Genomic DNA, 18,086 nt, shown 5'->3' on the forward strand with positions numbered 1-18,086 from the left:
CTAACTCCGTGCTGTACCTATCCTGGGAGTGTTTGATGGGGACAGTGTAGAGGGAGCTTTTCTCTGTATCTAACACCGTGCTGTACCTGCCCTGGGAGTGTTTGATGGGGACAGTGTAGAGGGAGCTTTACTCTGTGTCTAACCCCGTGCTGTACCTGCCCTGGGAGTGTTTGATGGGGACAGTGTAGAGGGAGCTTTACTCTGTATCTAACCCCGTGCTGTACCTGTCCTGGGAGTGTTTGATGGGGACAGTGTAGAGGGAGCTTTACTCTGTATTTAACCCTGTGCTGTACCTGCCCTGGGAGTGTTTGATGGGGACAGTGTAGAGGGAGATTTACTCTGTATCTAACCCCGTGCTGTACCTGCCCTGGGAGTGTTTGATGAGGATGGTGTAGAGAGAGCTTTACTCTGTATCTAACCCCGTGCTGTACCTGTCCTGGGAGTGTTTGATGGGGACAGTGTAGCGGGAGCTTTACTCTGTATCTAACCCCGTGCTGTACCTGTCCTGGGAGTGTTTGATGGAGACAGTGTAGAGGGAGCTTTACTCTGTATCTAACCCCGTTCTGTATCTGTCCTTGGAGTGTTTGATGGGGACAGTGTAGAGGGAGATTTACTCTGCATCTATCCCCGTGCTGTACCTGTCCTGGGAGTGTTTGATGGAGACAGTATAGAAGGAGCTTTACTCTGTATCTAACCCCGTGCTGTACCTGTCCTGGGAGTGTTTGATGGGTTCAGGGGTATTTACTTGGTGATCACTGTGCTCACATCAAAGCGCTGCATGATATTGGTATTCACTCTCACACAGTTGTTCTGACTCCAGTTATTTTGTTTGACAGGTCACCTTTTACTTGGTTTTAAGTACCTCTAAAATCACCATCGAAACGACAACTCTACCAATTCTACTTCAGCTAACAACGTGAGTGTCATTCTGGACGGTAAAGTAGAACAGAATCACCTCTGAGGAATGGCTTTCTTTTTATCGTGAGGAAATGAGGTCCTATTTCTCCGTGTGGTTGCTTTGATCTCCCCCGACTATAGGGTTACACTGACGACACCCAGCTCTAACTCACCCCCACCTCTCTCGACTCCTCCATTCTCTAAACTATCAGGCTGCTTATCTGAGAACCAGTACCGGATGAACAGAAGTTTCCTCCAATTAAATATTGGGAAGACTGAAGCTATTGTCTTCGGTCCCTGCTCCAAACTCAGTTCCCTCAGTACCGACTCCATTCCTCTCCTGATAACTGGACCTGAACCAGATTGTTTGCAACCTTGGTGTCATATTTGGGGGAGGAAAATGCAAGGTAATTTTTACATCCTTGACCCCCTCCTCCCCCATTCCCCAAGAAAATACAGCACTGTGTATTGCAAAGGAACTTTGAAAAGCACTTGCATACCTTTGATTTGCTGCAGAAGCCATTTGTTTGAATTTTGCCGTCCTATTGAATGAGATCACCCCTGAGGTGAGCCCCCGAATACAAGTTTACATAATCGCTAAGACCTTCTATTTCCAACTCCGTAACATTGCCCATCTTCGCCCCCGCCTCAGCTCATCCACTGTTGAAACCCTCACTTTTGCCTTCGTTACCTTTAGACTCGACTACTCCAACCCACTCGTGGCTGCTGTCCCACATTCTACCCTCTGTAAACTTGAGGTCATCCAAAACTCTGCTGCCTGTGTACTAACTCACAGAGTCACACGAGGGGACATGTTTAAATACATTTTTAAATCAATTCTTTAATCACTTTTATGTCCATTCAATCTCCCTGAGGCAGCTCTGTGCCTGAGGGAGATCGTGCGCATATGCCGAAAGAGCACTGGCCCCGACTCTCCCTCCTCCCCCTGTCTGCGCTACTTGCCATGTAAAAGGGCGGCGTGCAGCTGATCACGGGCGGGTGATCACCTCCGCGCCCGCTCCCACCCAGCCCACCCGCCGTTGGAAAACTCCTGGCCCTGGAATTCCCTCCCTACATCTCTCCGCCTCTCTACCTCACTTCCCTCCTTAAAGCCTTTGACTGAACTCAGGACCATCTGATCTAATATCTCACTATGTGGCTCAGTCTCAAGATTTACTTTCTAACGCTCCTGGGAAGTTTCTTGGGATGTTAAAGGCGTTATATAAATACAAGTTATTTTTGTTACTGGGCTAGAAAAAAAATAGAAATGAAAAGATGCAGCATGCGTGATGACGAAGGTTTGGTTTGCGTTTTAAGTGTATTTACAAAATTTGAATTTTTGGAACACTGTGGACATGAACAAGTTGCCCCTGTGGCATCAGGGGGCACTTTCTGGAGTTTTGGCATGGTATTGGGACAAGATTTAGCCTATCCTCATGTACAAGGGCACCTCATGTTAAGATACATTTGTGCTATAATCTACTGTGGCACCCTGATAGGCAGCGCGATCATCCTTTTTAGATGAGACCTTTGATGATAATTGATGAACCAGATTGCTGCCAGCAGAGGGTGCCATTGCACTTCATTCCATGTTGCCTACTTGGACAAGGGCACCGCCTGCTGTGTCCTCTCATCTATCCTGCTTTAGAGAATTGACATTTCATTTTTGCTTAATTCTAATATATTGGCAAAAATAGAGATCGTATTTTTTTAGTCGTTGCCAGTTTATCAAGAGTATTTTGATGAGAACTGTGAAAAGTTGAATTTTTGCTTCTTTTTAAAGCATCAGTGAACAAACTGACCTGGACCCAGTCACCGCCAATGCCCAAGTAATGATTGTCCTGCCACTCTCCCTCGCTGGGTAAGTTCCCTCCTAATTAACCCATATCTGGTAGAACTTAGTTTCCTATGTTGCAACGTTGTCACCTGTTCAAAGAGGGAGTGTCAAAGTTCAAAGTGCAGTGGGTAAGATCCTGACCTATGACCTGGGGTTACGAGAGTGACGGGGATGAAAGTTCCGTCTGACAACTGGCTGTAAGTGTCCCACATGCAATGAATTTGAGCAGTCCTTACCCCAGCACCTTGTCAAAATGCTCCCACAGTCCAAGAGCCACACAAGAGAGAAGTTGCCTTTGTACAGCACCTTTCAAGGCCTCAGCAGTGTGTCTTACAATGAAGCACATTGACGTGTTGTGACTTTTATATAGGCAAATGCAGGAGCCAGTTTCTACATAATAGATGAGCTGGTCATTGCCTCTGTTTGTGAGGGCTTGCTATGTGCAAATTCACTGTGTAAGTCAGTGAGGAGCTAGAGCAACCCAGTTTAATGCTGTGTCTCTGAGTGAGATCACCGATTACTGTGAATTCAAATTTGTCCCGAATTATAAACAGTATCTTTCCTTGTACTCAGCATCCCTACAGCCACCAAAGTGAGGAACCTATTGCCCCAACAGACTGGGGTGGCAGCTCTTGCGTTTGGCCCAGCACCAACTGGCAGTGACAGTGCCAGGTGCCAACGAACAGAGTGCTCCATTGTTTTGTGATCTTCCCCCTCCCTGACTCATGACTCCATCCGCCATTCCTGCAAGATTATTCATTTGTGGTTGGTTAGCAGAGACGAGTTGTACAATCGGTGAAAATTGTTTAATGCTGGCTCTTTCTATGTTTCACAGAGAGGTTAGACCTCAACATGTGTTCTTTGGAGGTGACATAATGGGAGAAAGTGCAATGAAAGAAGAGGAGGATGTGGGCAGCAGTGTGGATTATGAGCTATGGGCAAGTACAAGATATTCAATAACTACTTGAACAGTGAAACCTTCTGTGGGGAGGATAGCAGAAGGGACTTTGGTGCATTGGGATCTCGTGGAATGGGAAGGAACTTGGCACACCTCAGAAGCGTGGGATTCTTTATAAAAGGAAGTAAATTGGATTCCAGAAAAGGAAAGTAGTTTGCAGCCACTGGAATTCGATAAACTGGGACTCGATAAGCTGATCCTGCACACCCAGCAAAAAGGTGCACTCAAAGAGTGCTGCTGAGACTCAGCTGTGACCCTGTTTCCAATCCACAGAACCTTTGAATAAGGCTTGTCCCCGGGACTTTGTAATTGGTGAATTGTCCCTTTTCGTACATCGGAATGATCTCCTTCGATTGGGGCTATCAACTTTATTGGTTCTGCTGATAATGTCTGTCTTTTTTTTTTTACTGTCCTGTTCCTTTAGTGTTTATACCCTTCAAACCAAACACTGTGAACTCACTGACTGCTCAGTGCAATGCCACTGCCCAATGAGAAACAGAGATAAAGAGAATGTTGGTAGATTTGTCCCTAACAGCTTTGATTTTCCTTTTGAAGGGTGACCTATAATGGGGATTGAAAGCAGTAACGCCTCAGCTCTGACAGTTGTGTTACAACATGGGGAGGAGATCACTGAACACAGCTCGAGGACAGTCCGAGTATAATAGCCCATCTTCTCTGTCCATCAGGTGCAAAACACAGGCAAGGTCCTGAAAACCTTGAGCTTGGCTTTCCTGAACATCCGATGGCCTCATGAGATCAGCAATGGCAAATGGCTGTTGTACCCAATGAGAATAGAATTTGAAGGGGATGGGAATCCACAATGTTCTCCTCTACAATCTGTCAACTCTCTTAAACTGGTAAGCTGCTCTGAACCCTGCCTTTTACTAAAGAGGCTGTCAGTGCCTTGGGAACAGGCCTAGAATTGAGAAAGATGTCAAGTGGGTTGCTGACTCCCTATCATTATTCACACTATCGCGCAAACTCTAGACCTATCCCCAGAGAAACGTCCTCCAATCAAATATAGGGAAGACTGAAGCCTTTGTTTTTGCTCCCCACTCCAAACTCTGTTCCCTTGCTATCAGCGCTCCCTGGCAACAGTCTGACATTACGCCAAACAAAAACAGAAAATGCTGGAAAAACTCAGCAGGTCTAACGGCATCTGTAGAGAGAAAAAAACAGTTAACGTTTTGAGTCCATATGACTCTTCTTCAGCCAGTTATTAAGTCAGTCTGTTCGCAACCTCAGTATCACATTTGACCCTGAGATGAACTTCTGACCTCATGTGCGCACCATCACTAAGACTGACTATTTCCACCTCCATAACATTGTCCAGCTTACCCCATCTCAGCTCATCTGCTGCTAAAACTCTCACTTAGGCCTTTGTTACCTCAAGACTCGATTATTCCAACACACCCCTGGCCGCTCTCCCACATTCTACCCTCTGTAAACTTGAGATCATCCAAAACTCTGCTGCCCATGTCTTAACTCACTTCAAGTCCCATTCCCCTATCACCCCTGTGCTCTCTCATCTGCATTGGCTCCCAGTCAAGCAACACCTTGATTTTAAAATTCTCATCCTTGTTTTCAAATCCCTCCGTGGCTTCAGCCCTCCCTATCTCTGTAATCTCCCCCAGCCCCACAACCCTCTGAGATCTCTGCACTCCTCTAATTCTGGCCTCTTGAGCATCCCCGATTCTAATCGCTCCACCATTGGCGGCCGTGCCTTCAGCTGCCTGGGCCCCAAGCTCTGGAATTCCCCCCTACCCCTCTCCACCTCTCTACCTCTTTCTCCTCCTTTAAGACACTCCTTAAAACCGACCTCTTTGGCCAAGCTTTGGTCACCTAACCCAGTATCTCCTTGCGTGACTCAGTGTCATACTTTGTTTGATGCCGCTCCTGTGAAGCACCTTGGGATGTTTCATTAGGTTAGAGGCGCTGCATAAATATAAATTGTTGTTGTTTGACCCTGTAAATCCACAGATTTTGGGGACTGAAGTTGCCCAAACTCATTCAGTGTTGGATGTTTTCAGTCCATCAGTGAAAGCTGGACTTGAGCCCAGGGGAGGGAGGCAATGGTGTGGTGGTATCGTCACTGGACTAGTAATTGAGAGACTTAGGCTAATGCTCTGGGGGCCTGGGTTCAGTCTTACCACAGCAGATGGTGGAATTTGAGTTCAGTAAAAATCTGGAATTAAAAGTCTATTGATGACCATGAAACCATTGTCGATTGTTGTAAAAACCCATCTGGTTCACTAATGCCCTTTAGGGAAGGAAATCTGCCACCTTTACCTGGTCTGGCCTACATGTGACTCCGGTCCCACAGCAGTGTGTTTGACTCTTAAATACTCTTGAATAAGGGCAATTAGGGATGGGCAGTAAATGCTGGCCCAGCCAGCAAAGCCCACATCCTGTGAATGAATAGAAAAAAACTTGGGGATGAAAGGAGAGTGTACCAGCTCATTGCACCATCTAATCCAACCCTCCCCAGAAGAAGGCTTTGTCACCAAACACACCAATATCTTCTTTCATTGGGTGGAGGAGTTTTTTTTTAAAATAAAAGTTTACTCCTCAGAATCTTAAAAATGGTTTCGGAACAATGGTGCTCTCTAATGTTTTCTTCTCTGCTGACAGGCGTTTAGTAATAATACGCGAGTGAAACAGAACTCAGAGAGGGCACAGCGTGACAACGCAGGCCAAAAGCAATCAGTGGCTCACCAGACAGAAGCAAAGAAGAATCTGACCCTGGTAACTGATCCAAACTCTTCCTTTCAACAGGTTCAGCTTTTAGGTGGTGATAAGTCAATGGCGAGGTCGAGTGAAACATTTTCATTGATAGATTCAGAGCTAACCCCAACCCATTACCTTGTTCATTGATCCCTCCCATCCCAGCAGCAGCAACTAATGAAGAGGGATGGGGTTCGATGGGGAAGTGAGGGGACTAGATGGATGGTCTTTGATGGGAGAGTTAAGGGATTAATGGGATGGTCTGCGATTGAAGAGGAATGGTCTTTGATTGGCGAGTTAAGGGACTGGAGGGATGGTCTTTGATGGGAGAGTTAGGGTACTAGAGGAATGGTCTTCGATGGGAGAGTTAGGGGACTAGAGGGATAGTGTTTGATGTAGAGTTGGGGGACTAGAGGGATGGTCTTCGATGGAGAGTTGGGGGACTAGAAGGATGGTCTTTGATTGGAGAGGAACGGTCCTTGATTGGCGAGTTAGGGGACTGGAGGGATGGTTTTTGATAGGAGTTAGGGGATTAGCGGGATGGTCTTCGATGGGAGAGTTAGGGGACTAGGTTGATGGTCTTCGATGGGAGTGTTAGGGGATTAGCGGGATGGTCTTTGATGGGAGAGTTAGGGGACTAGAAAGCTGGTCTTCGATGGTAGAGTTAAGGGATTAGAGAGATTGCCTTCGATGGGAGAGTTAGGGGATTAGAGGGATGGTGTTCGATGGGTGAGTTAGGGGACTAGATGGATGGTCTTTGATGGGAGAGTTAAGGGATTAATGGGATGGTCTGCGATTGAAGAGGAATGGTCTTTGATTGGCGAGTTAAGGGACTGGAGGGATGGTCTTTGATGGGAGAGTTAGGGTACTAGAGGAATGGTCTTCGATGGGAGAGTTAGGGGACTAGAGGGATAGTGTTTGATGTAGAGTTGGGGGACTAGAGGGATGGTCTTCGATGGAGAGTTGGGGGACCAGAAGGATGGTCTTTGATTGGAGAGGAACGGTCCTTGATTGGCGAGTTAGGGGACTGGAGGGATGGTTTTTGATAGGAGTTAGGGGATTAGCGGGATGGTCTTCGATGGGAGAGTTAGGGGACTAGGTCGATGGTCTTCGATGGGAGTGTTAGGGGATTAGCGGGATGGTCTTTGATGGGAGAGTTAGGGGACTAGAAAGCTGGTCTTCGATGGTAGAGTTAAGGGATTAGAGAGATTGCCTTCGATGGGAGAGTTAGGGGATTAGAGGGATGGTGTTCGATGGGTGAGTTAGGGGACTAGATGGATGGTCTTCGATGGGAGAGTTAGGGGACTAGATGGATGGTCTTCGATGGGAGAGTTAGCGGACTAAAGCAATGGTCTTTGATGGGAGAGTTAGGGGATTAACGGGATGGTCTTTGATGGGAGAGTTAGGGGACTAGAGGGATGGTCTTTGATGGGAAAGTTGGGGGACTAGAGGGATGATCTCTTATGGGAGAGTTCGGGGTTTAGAGTGATGGTCTTTGATTGGAGAGAAAGGGTCTTTGATTGACAAGTTAGGGGACTGGAGGGATGGTCTTTGATGGGAGAGTTAGGGGATTAAAGGGATGGTCTTCGATGGGAGAGTTAGGGGATTAGAGGGATGGACTTTGATGGGAGAATTAGGGGACTAGAAGGATGGACTTCAATGGGAGAGTTAGGGGATTAGAGGGATGGACTTCGATGGGAGAGTTAGGGGATTAAAGGGATGGTCTTTGATAGGAGAGTTAGGGGACTAGAGGAATGGACTTCAGTGGGAGAGTTAGGGGACTAGAGGTCTTTGATGGTCTGAAAGGCCCTTTCCTTATCCTGAATTTCATGATGGTTTTTGCAAATCAAGGAAATTTCCTTATGTTGGCAGAGGACTGTCCCCAGTTACAACCCAAAAATCCACTTTGACCCTGCTTGTAACTTGTTCCCATTTCCTGTGTCAGGTCTGAAAACAAGCTGGCAGGATGTTCCAGTTCTCAAAGGGTTAACCCAACACTCGTCAGATCAGTCCCAAGCACTGCATTGTTGTTCCTTAAAATAACCAGGGATGCATGTTATGTATTGTCCATTTGCAAACTGAGTTTGATTCTAATCTTCAAAAACATTTACCCACAGGATTGTGAAAAGGGGACTGCTAATTGTATTGTCTTCCAATGTCCTCTACAAATCCTGGACACTACAACTAGAGTGAAAATAAGTGCACGCCTGTGGAACAGCACCTTCCTGGAGGTGAGCGTTACAAACAATTGTCTCATAAGATCATTCCAGCCCAGATTGGTGGAAATAAGGTCTCCAGCAATACTGGTGAGGTTTGACTACGAAGAGATGTTGGATCAGCTTCAATCCAACTCATAATTCCCGACTTTAAACCTGACCAGGCTTCAGAACCAATTATTATTATTAAGGGTCGTGGGACCATGGTGGGATCCAACCTGGATCCAGTTGAATGGCAGGACAGGCTCGAGGGGCTGAATGGCCTCCTCCTGTCCCTACATTCCTAATTGACATTGAATTGCCAATTTCACTGAAGACGATAAGGGTGACAAATGTGAGAGATGAAATGTCACATAGTTCGGGGAAGCTATGTTCTTGGGAGGTTGGATTAAAGGCACCTTGTTGGGGTTGAGGGACTTTGAGAACTGATGTTGCAGGTTCATTGCTGGTCTGTGCAGAGCTGCTGATCTCTGTGGTGCAGGCACTGCAGTTGGTCTGTGGGGCTTGAGAAAGGAAAATATCGGCCACGGTTCCACCCCTGACCTCGATTTAAGGACCTTCATGGTTGGTGATGGTCCTGCCTTCTGCCCTCTAGCTTGGTTAGCAATGAATATCCAGGGAGGGGAAAGGATGGATTTTTGTTGTTTTAAAGCAGTGTTATTGAAATTACAGGAGTATGCTTCACTCAGTTCCATAAAGCTGATCATTCGTGCTGACATCAGTGTGAAGTCAAGCATCAAAAACCTAAAGGTGAAGAACACTGCTGCTGAGGTAAAGACATTACTCCAAATCGAACCTTCGCTGTAGCATTACCATCAGTTAGAAACATTGATCATCAGGAATTCGTCTCCATATCTCTTGAGGGCTGCCACCCATTCAAAACCCGACAAGAAAAGTTAATTTTTAAGAATTGATGCCCCTGTTTCTCTCACTTTGATGATGTGGAAACAGTAAATATTAATATTTTCAATGAATTTGTACCCTCAGGAACTTGCTGCTGCGCATCCTTTCTGTTCTGCCTCCTTCCCCTCTCCTTTCCCTATCCCTCATCCCGCCACCCATCTTCCCCCTCACCTCCTCCCCCACTTCCACCTCACCTGCTCCCCCATCTTCCCCTCACCTCCTCCCCCACTTCCCCCTCACCTGCTCCCCCATCTTCCCCTCACCTCCTCCCCCACTTCCCCCTCACCTGCTCCCCCATCTTCCCCTCACCTCCTCCCCCACTTCCCCCTCGCCTCCTCCCCATCTTCCACTCACCTCCTCCCCCACTTCCCCCTCACCTCCTCCCCCATCTTCCCCTCACCTCCTCCCCCATCTTCCCCTCACCTCCTCCCCCATCTTCCCCTCACCTCCTCCCCCATCTTCCCCCTCACCTCCTACCCCATCTTCCCCTCACCTCCTCCCCCACTTTCCCCTCACCACTTCCCCCATCTTACCCTCACCTCCTCCCCCATCCTCCCCTCAACTCCTCCCCCACTTCCCGCTCACCTCCTCCCCCACTTCCCCCTCACCTCCTCCCCCATCTTCCCCCTCACCTCCTCCCCCATCTTCCCCTCACCTCCTCCCCCATCTTCCCCCTCACCTCCTCCCCCATCTTCCCCTCACCTCCTCCCCCATCTTCCCCTCACCTCCTCCCCCATCTTCCCCCTCACCTCCTACCCCATCTTCCACTCACCTCCTCCCCCATCTTCCCCTCACCTCCTCCCCCACTTCCCCCTCACCTCCTCCCCCATCTTCCCCTCACCTCCTCCCCCACTTACTCCTCACCGCCTTCCCCATCTTCCCCTCACCTCCTCCCCCATCTTCCCCTCACCTCCTCCCCCAACTTCCCCTCACCTCCTCCCCCACTTTCCCCTCACCTCTTCCCTCATCTTACCCTCACCTCCTCCCCCATCTTCCCCTCACCTCCTCCCCCACTTCCCCCTCACCTCCTCCCCCATCTATCCCTCACCTCCTCCCCCATCTTCCCCTCACCTCCTCCCCCACTTCCCCCTCACCTCCTCCCCCATCTTCCCCTCACCTCCTCCCCCATCTTCCCCCTCACCTCCTACCCCATCTTCCCCTCACCTCCTCGCCCATCTTCCCCTCACCTCCTCCCCCACTTCCCCTCACCTCCTCCCCCACTTTCCCCTCACCTCCTCCCCCATCTTCCCCCTCACCTCCTCCCCCATCTTCCCCTCACCTCCTCCCCCATCTTCACCTCACCTCCTCCCCCATCTTCCCCTCACCTCCTCCCCCATCTTGCCCCTCACCTCTTCCCCCACTTTCCCCTCACCTCCTCCCCCATCTTCCCCTCACCTCCTCCCCCACTTCCCCCTCACCTCCTCCCCCATCTGCCCCTCACCTCCTACCCCATCTTCCCCCTCACCTCCTACCCCATCTTCCCCTCACCTCCTCCCCCATCTTCCCCTCACCTCCTCCCCCATCTTCCCCTCACCTCCTCCCCCACTTCCCCCTCACCTCCTCCCCCATCAGCCCCTCCCCTACTTCCGCCTCACCTCCTACCCCATCTTCCCCTCACCTCCTACCCCACTCCCCCCTCACCTCCTCCACCACTTCCTCCTCACCTCCTCCCCCATCTTGCCCTCACCTCCTCCCCCACTTTCCCCTCAACTCTTCCCCCACTTTCCCCTCACCTCCTCCCCCATCTTCCCCTCACCTCCTCCCCCATCTTCCCCTCACCTCCTCCCCCATCTTCCCGCTCACCTCCTCCCCCACTTCCCCCTCACCTCCTCCCCCATCTTCCCCCTCACCTCCTCCCCCACTTCCCCTCACCTCCTCCCCCATCTTCCCCTCACCTCCTCCCCCACTTCCCCCTCACCTCCTCCCCCACTTTCCCCTCACCTCCTCCCCCATCTTCCCCCTCACCTCCTCCCCCATCTTCCCCTCACCTCCTCCCCCACTTTCCCCTCACCTCTTCCCCCATCTTCCCCTCACCTCCTCCCCCATCTTCCCCTCACCTCCTCCCCCACTTCCCCCTCACCTCCTCCCCCACTTTCCCCTCACCTCCTCCCCCACTTCCCCCTCACCTCCTCCCCCACTTCCCCCTCACCTCCTCCCCCATCTTCCCCTCACCTCCTCCCCCATCATCCCCACACCTCCTCCCCCACTTCCCCCTCACCTCCTCCCCCATCTTCCCCCTCACCTCCTACCCCATCTTCCCCTCACCTCCTCCCCCATCTTCCCCTCACCTCCTCCCCCACTTTCCCCTCACCTCTTCCCCCATCTTCCCTCACCTCCTCCCCCATCTTCCCCTCACCTCCTCTCCCACTTCCCCCTCACCTCCTCCCCCACTTCCCCTCACCACCTCCCCCACTTCCCCCTCACCTCCTCCCCCACTTCCCCCTCACCTCCTCCCCCATCTTCCCTCACCTCCTCCCCCATCATCCCCACACCTCCTCCCCCACTTCCCCCTCACCTCCTCCCCCAACTTCCCCTCACCTCCTCCCCCATCTTCCCCTCACCTCCTCCACCACTTTCCCCTCACCTCCTCCCCCACTTCCCCCTCGCCTCCTCCACCACTTTCCCCTCACCTCCTACCCCACTTCCCCCTCGCCTCCTCCCCCATCTTCCCCTCACCTCCTCCCCCATCTTCCCCTCACCTCCTCCCCCATCTTCCCCCTCACCTCCTCCCCCATCACCTCACCTCCTCCCCCATCTTCCCCTCACCTCCTCCCCCACTTCCCCCTCACCTGCTCCCCCATCTTCCCCTCACCTCCTCCCCCATCTTCCCCTCACCTCCTCCCCCACGTCCCCCTCGCCTCCTCCCCCATCTTCCCCTCACCTCCTCCCCCACTTCCCCCTCACCTCCTCCCCCATCTTCCCCTCACCTCCTCCCCCACTTCCCCCTCACCTCCTCCCCCACTTCCCCTCACCTCCTCCCCCATCTTTCCCTCACCTCCTCCCCCATCTTCCCCTCACCTCCTCCCCCACTTCCCCCTCACCTCCTCCCCCATCTTCCCCTCACCTCCTTCCCCCATCTTCCCCCTCACCTCCTACCCCATCTTCCCCTCACCTCCTCGCCCATCTTCCCTTCACCTCCTCCCCCACTTCCCCTCACCTCCTCCCCCACTTTCCCCTCACCTCCTCCCCCATCTTCCCCCTCACCTCCTCCCCCATCTTCCCCTCACCTCCTCCCCCATCTTCCCCTCACCTCCTCCCCCATCTTCCCCTCACCTCCTCCCCCTCTTGCCCCTCACCTCCTCCCCCACTTTCCCCTCACCTCCTCCCCCATCTTCCCCTCACCTCCTCCCCCACATCCCCTCACCTCCTCCCCATCTTCCCCTCACCTCCTACCCCATCTTCCCCTCACCTCCTCCCCCATCTTCCCCCTCACCTCCTCCCCCACTTCCCCTCACCTACTCCCCCAATTTCCCCTCACCTCTTCCCCCATCTTCCCCTCACCTCCTCCCCCATCTTCCCCTCACCTCCTCCCCCACTTCCCCCTCACACTCCTCCCCCACTTTCCCCTCACCTCCTCCCCCACTTCTCCCTCACCTCCTCCCCCACTTCCCCCTCACCTCCTCCCCCATCTTCCCCTCACCCTCCTCCCCCATCATCCCCACACTTCCTCCCCCACTTCCCCCTCACCTCCTCCCCCATCTTCCCCCTCACCTCCTACCCCATCTTCCCCTCACCTCCTCCCCCATCTTCCCCTCACCTCCTCCCCCACTTTCCTCTCACATCTTCCCCATCTTCCCCTCACCTCCTCCCCCATCTTCCCCTCACCTCCTCCCCCACTTCCCCCTCACCTCCTCACCCACTTCCCCTCACCTCCTCCCCCACTTCCCCCTCACCTCCTCCCCCACTTCCCCCTCACCTCCTCCCCCATCTTCCCCTCACCTCCTCCCCCATCATCCCCACACCTCCTCCCCCACGTCCCCCTCACCTCCTCCCCATCTTCCCCTCACCTCCTCCCCCATCTTCCCCTCACCTCCTCCACCACTTTCCCCTCACCTCCTCCCCCACTTCCCCCTCGCCTCCTCCACCACTTTCCCCTCACCTCCTCCCCCACTTCCCCCTCGCCTCCTCCCCCATCTTCCCCTCACCTCCTCCCCCATCTTCCCCTCACCTCCTCCCCCATCTTCCCCCTCACCTCCTCCCCCATCACCTCACCTCCTCCCCCATCTTCCCCTCACCTCCTCCCCCACTTCCCCCTCACCTGCTCCCCCATCTTCCCCTCACCTCCTCCCCATCTTCCCCTCACCGCCTCCCCCACGTCCCCCTCGCCTCCTCCCCCATCTTCCCCTCACCTCCTCCCCCACTTCCCCCTCACCTCCTCCCCCATCTTCCCCTCACCTCCTCCCCCCACTTCCCCCTCACCTCCTCCCCCACTTCCCCCTCACCTCCTCCCCCATCTTTCCCTCACCTCCTCCCCCATCTTCCCCTCACCTCCTCCCCCACTTCCCCCTCACCTCCTCCCCCATCTTCCCCTCACCTCCTTCCCCCATCTTCCCCCTCACCTCCTACCCCATCTTCCCCTCACCTCCTCGCCCATCTTCCCTTCACCTCCTCCCCCACTTCCCCTCACCTCCTCCCCCACTTTCCCCTCACCTCCTCCCCCATCTTCCCCCTCACCTCCTCCCCCATCTTCCCCTCACCTCCTCCCCCATCTTCCCCTCACCTCCTCCCCCATCTTCCCCTCACCTCCTCCCCATCTTGCCCCTCACCTCTTCCCCCACTTTCCCCTCACCTCCTCCCCCATCTTCCCCTCACCTCCTCCCCACATCCCCTCACCTCCTCCCCCATCTTCCCCTCCACCTCCTACCCCATGTTCCCCTCACCTCCTCCCCATCTTCCCCCTCACCTCCTCCCCCATCTTCCCCTCACCTCCTCCCCCATCTTCCCCTCACCTCCTCCCCCATCTTCCCCTCACCTCCTCCCCCACTTCCCCCTCACCTCCTCCCCCATCTTCCCCTCACCTCCTCCCCCATCATCCCCTCCCCTACTTCCGCCTCACCTCCTACCCCATCTTCCCCTCACCTCCTACCCCACTCCCCCCTCACCTCCTCCCCCACTTCCTCCTCACCTCCTCCCCCATCTTGCCCTCACCTCCTCCCCCACTTTCCCCTCACCTCTTCCCCCACTTTCCCCTCACCTCCTCCCCCATCTTCCCCTCACCTCCTCCCCCATCTTCCCCTCACCTCCTCCCCCACTTCCCCCTCACCTCCTCCCCCATCTTCCCCCTCACCTCCTCCCCCACTTCCCCTCACCTCCTCCCCCATCTTCCCCTCACCTCCTCCCCCACTTCCTCCCCTCACCTCCTCCCCCACTTTCCCCTCACCTCCTCCCCCATCTTCCCCTCACCTCCTCCCCCATCTTCCCCTCACCTCCTCCCCCACTTTCCCCTCACCTCTTCCCCCATCTTCCCCTCACCTCCTCCCCCATCTTCCCCTCACCTCCTCCCCCACTTCCCCTCACCTCCTCCCCCACTTTCCCTCACCTCCTCCCCCACTTCCCCCCTCACCTCCTCCCCACTTCCCCCTCACCACCTCCCCCATCTTCCCCTCACCTCCTCCCCCATCATCCCCACACCTCCTCCCCCACTTCCCCCTCACCTCCTCCCCCATCTTCCCCCTCACCTCCTACCCCATCTTCCCCTCACCTCCTCCCCCATCTTCCCCTCACCTCCTCCCCCACTTTCCCCTCACCTCTTCCCCCATCTTCCCCTCACCTCCTCCCCCATCTTCCCCTCACCTCCTCCCCCACTTCCCCCTCACCTCCTCCCCCACTTTCCCTCACCTCCTCCCCCACTTCCCCCTCACCTCCTCCCCCACTTCCCCCTCACCTCCTCCCCCATCTTCCCCTCACCTCCTCCCCCATCATCCCCACACCTCCTCCCCCACTTCCCCCTCACCTCCTCCCCCATCTTCCCCTCACCTCCTCCCCCATCTTCCCCTCACCTCATCCACCACTTTCCCCTCACCTCCTCCCCCACTTCCCCCTCGCCTCCTCCACCACTTTCCCCTCACCTCCTACCCCACTTCCCCTCGCCTCCTCCCCCATCTTCCCCTCACCTCCTCCCCCATCTTCCCCTCACCTCCTCCCCCATCTTCCCCCTCACCTCCTCCCCCATCACCTCACCTCCTCCCCCATCTTCCCCTCACCTCCTCCCCCACTTCCCCCTCACCTGCTCCCCCATCTTCCCCTCACCTCCTCCCCCATCTTCCCCTCACCGCCTCCCCCACGTCCCCCTCGCCTCCTCCCCCATCTTCCCCTCACCTCCTCCCCCACTTCCCCCTCACCTCTTCCCCCATCTTCCCCTCACCTCCTCCCCACTTCCCCCTCACCTCCTCCCCCACTTCCCCCTCACCTCCTCCCCCATCTTTCCCTCACCTCCTCCCCCATCTTCCCCTCACCTCCTCCCCCACTTCCCCCTCACCTCCTCCCCCATCTTTCCCCTCACCTCCTTCCCCCATCTTCCCCCTCACCTCCTACCCCATCTTCCCCTCACCTCCTCGCCCATCTTCCCTTCACCTCCTCCCCCACTTCCCCTCACCTCCTCCCCCACTTTCCCCTCACCTCCTCCCCCATCTTCCCCCTCACCTCCTCCCCCATCTTCCCCTCACCTCCTCCCCCATCTTCCCCTCACCTCCTCCCCCATCTTCCCCTCACCTCCTCCCCCATCTTGCCCCTCACCTCTTCCCCCACTTTCCCCTCACCTCCTCCCCCATCTTCCCCTCACCTCCTCCCCCACATCCCCTCACCTCCTCCCCCATCTTCCCCTCACCTCCTACCCCATCTTCCCCTCACCTCCTCCCCCATCTTCCCCCTCACCTCCTCCCCCATCTTCCCCTCACCTCCTCCCCCATCTTCCCCTCGCCTCCTCCCCCATCTTCCCCTCACCTCCTCCCCCACTTCCCCCTCACCTCCTCCCCCATCTTCCCCTCACCTCCTCCCCCATCAGCCCCTCCCCTACTTCCGCCTCACCCTCCTACCCCATCTTCCCTCACTCCTACCCCACTCCTCCCCTCACCTCCTCCCCCACTTCCTCCTCACCTCCTCCCCCATCTTGCCCTCACCTCCTCCCCCCACTTTCCCCTCACCTCTTCCTCCCCACTTTCCCTCACCTCCTCCCCCATCTTCCCCTCACCTCCTCCCCCATCTTCCCCTCACCTCCTCCCCCACTTCCCCCTCACCTCCTCCCCATCTTCCCCTCACCTCCTCCCCCACTTCCCCCTCACCTCCTCCCCCACTTTCCCCTCACCTCCTCCCCCATCTTCCCCCTCACCTCCTCCCCCATCTTCCCCTCACCTCCTCCCCACTTTCCCCTCACCTCTTCCCCCATCTTCCCCTCACCTCCTCCCCCATGCTTCCCCTCACCTCCTCCCCCACTTCCCCCTCACCTCCTCCCCCACTTTCCCCTCACCTCCTCCCCACTTCCCCCTCACCTCCTGCCCCCACTTCCCCCTCAGCACCTCCCCCATCTTCCCCTCACCTCCTCCCCCATCATCCCCACAGCCTCCTCCCCCACTTCCCCCTCACCTCCTCCCCCATCTTCCCCCTCACCTCCTCCCCCATCTTCCCCTCACCTCCTCCCCCATCAGCCCCTCCCCTACTTCCGCCTCACCTCCTACCCCATCTTCCCCTCACCTCCTACCCCACTCCCCCCTCACCTCCTCCCCCCACTTCCTCCTCACCTCCTCCCCATCTTGGCCCTCACCTCCTCCCGCACTTTCCCCTCACCTCTTCCCCCACTTTCCCCTCACCTCCTCCCCCCATCTTCCCTCACCTCCTCCCCATCTTCCCCTCACCTCCTCCCCCATCTTCCCCCTCACCTCCTCCCCCACTTCCCCTCACCTCCTCCCCCCATCTTCCCCCTCACCTCCCTCCCCACTTCCCCTCACCTCCTCCCCCATCTTCCCCTCACCTCCTCCCCCACTTCCCCCTCACCTCCTCCCCCACTTTCCCCCTCACCTCCTCCCCCATCTTCCCCCTCACCTCCTCCCCCATCTTCCCCTCACCTCCTCCCCCACTTTCCCCTCACCTCTTCCCCCATCTTCCCCTCACCTCCTCCCCCATCTTCCCCTCACCTCCTCCCCCACTTCCCCCTCACCTCCTCCCCCACATTCCCCTCACCTCCTCCCCCACTTCCCCTCACCTCCTCCCCCACTTCCCCCTCACCACCTCCCCCATCTTCCCCTCACCTCCTCCCCCATCATCCCCCACACTCCTCCCCCCACTTCCCCCTCACCTCCTCCCCCATCTTCCCCTCACCTCCTACCCCATCTTCCCCTCACCTCCTCCCCCATCTTCCCTCACCTCCTCCCCCACTTTCCCCTCACCTCTTCCCCCATCTTCCCCTCACCTCCTCCCCCATCTTCCCCTCACCTCCTCCCCCACTTCCCCCTCACCTCCTCCCCACTTTCCCCCTCACCTCCTCCCCCACTTCCCCCTCACCTCCTCCCCCACTTCCCCTCACCTCCTCCCCCATCTTCCCCTCACCTCCTCCCCC

At 55.5% G+C, this 18,086-nt stretch overlaps 1 protein-coding gene across 4 annotated transcripts in view; it reads left to right on the forward strand.

The window, feature by feature from the left end:
* LOC121273263 (integrin alpha-7-like) overlaps window positions 1–18,086 on the forward strand; it is a 273,170-nt gene that overhangs the window by 163,549 nt on the left and 91,535 nt on the right. For all 4 annotated transcript variants that reach the window (XM_041180296.1, XM_041180293.1, XM_041180294.1 and 1 more), the window contains exons 17-23: window positions 837–916; window positions 2,681–2,758; window positions 3,570–3,672; window positions 4,379–4,549; window positions 6,324–6,437; window positions 8,534–8,647; window positions 9,305–9,403. In XM_041180296.1, coding sequence (XP_041036230.1) covers window positions 837–916; window positions 2,681–2,758; window positions 3,570–3,672; window positions 4,379–4,549; window positions 6,324–6,437; window positions 8,534–8,647; window positions 9,305–9,403 — 759 coding nt within the window. The remainder of the gene's footprint in view (window positions 1–836; window positions 917–2,680; window positions 2,759–3,569; window positions 3,673–4,378; window positions 4,550–6,323; window positions 6,438–8,533; window positions 8,648–9,304; window positions 9,404–18,086) is intronic.

Source organism: Carcharodon carcharias, chromosome X (genome assembly GCF_017639515.1).
Source record: "Carcharodon carcharias isolate sCarCar2 chromosome X, sCarCar2.pri, whole genome shotgun sequence".
NCBI classification, from domain to species: domain Eukaryota; kingdom Metazoa; phylum Chordata; class Chondrichthyes; order Lamniformes; family Lamnidae; genus Carcharodon; species Carcharodon carcharias.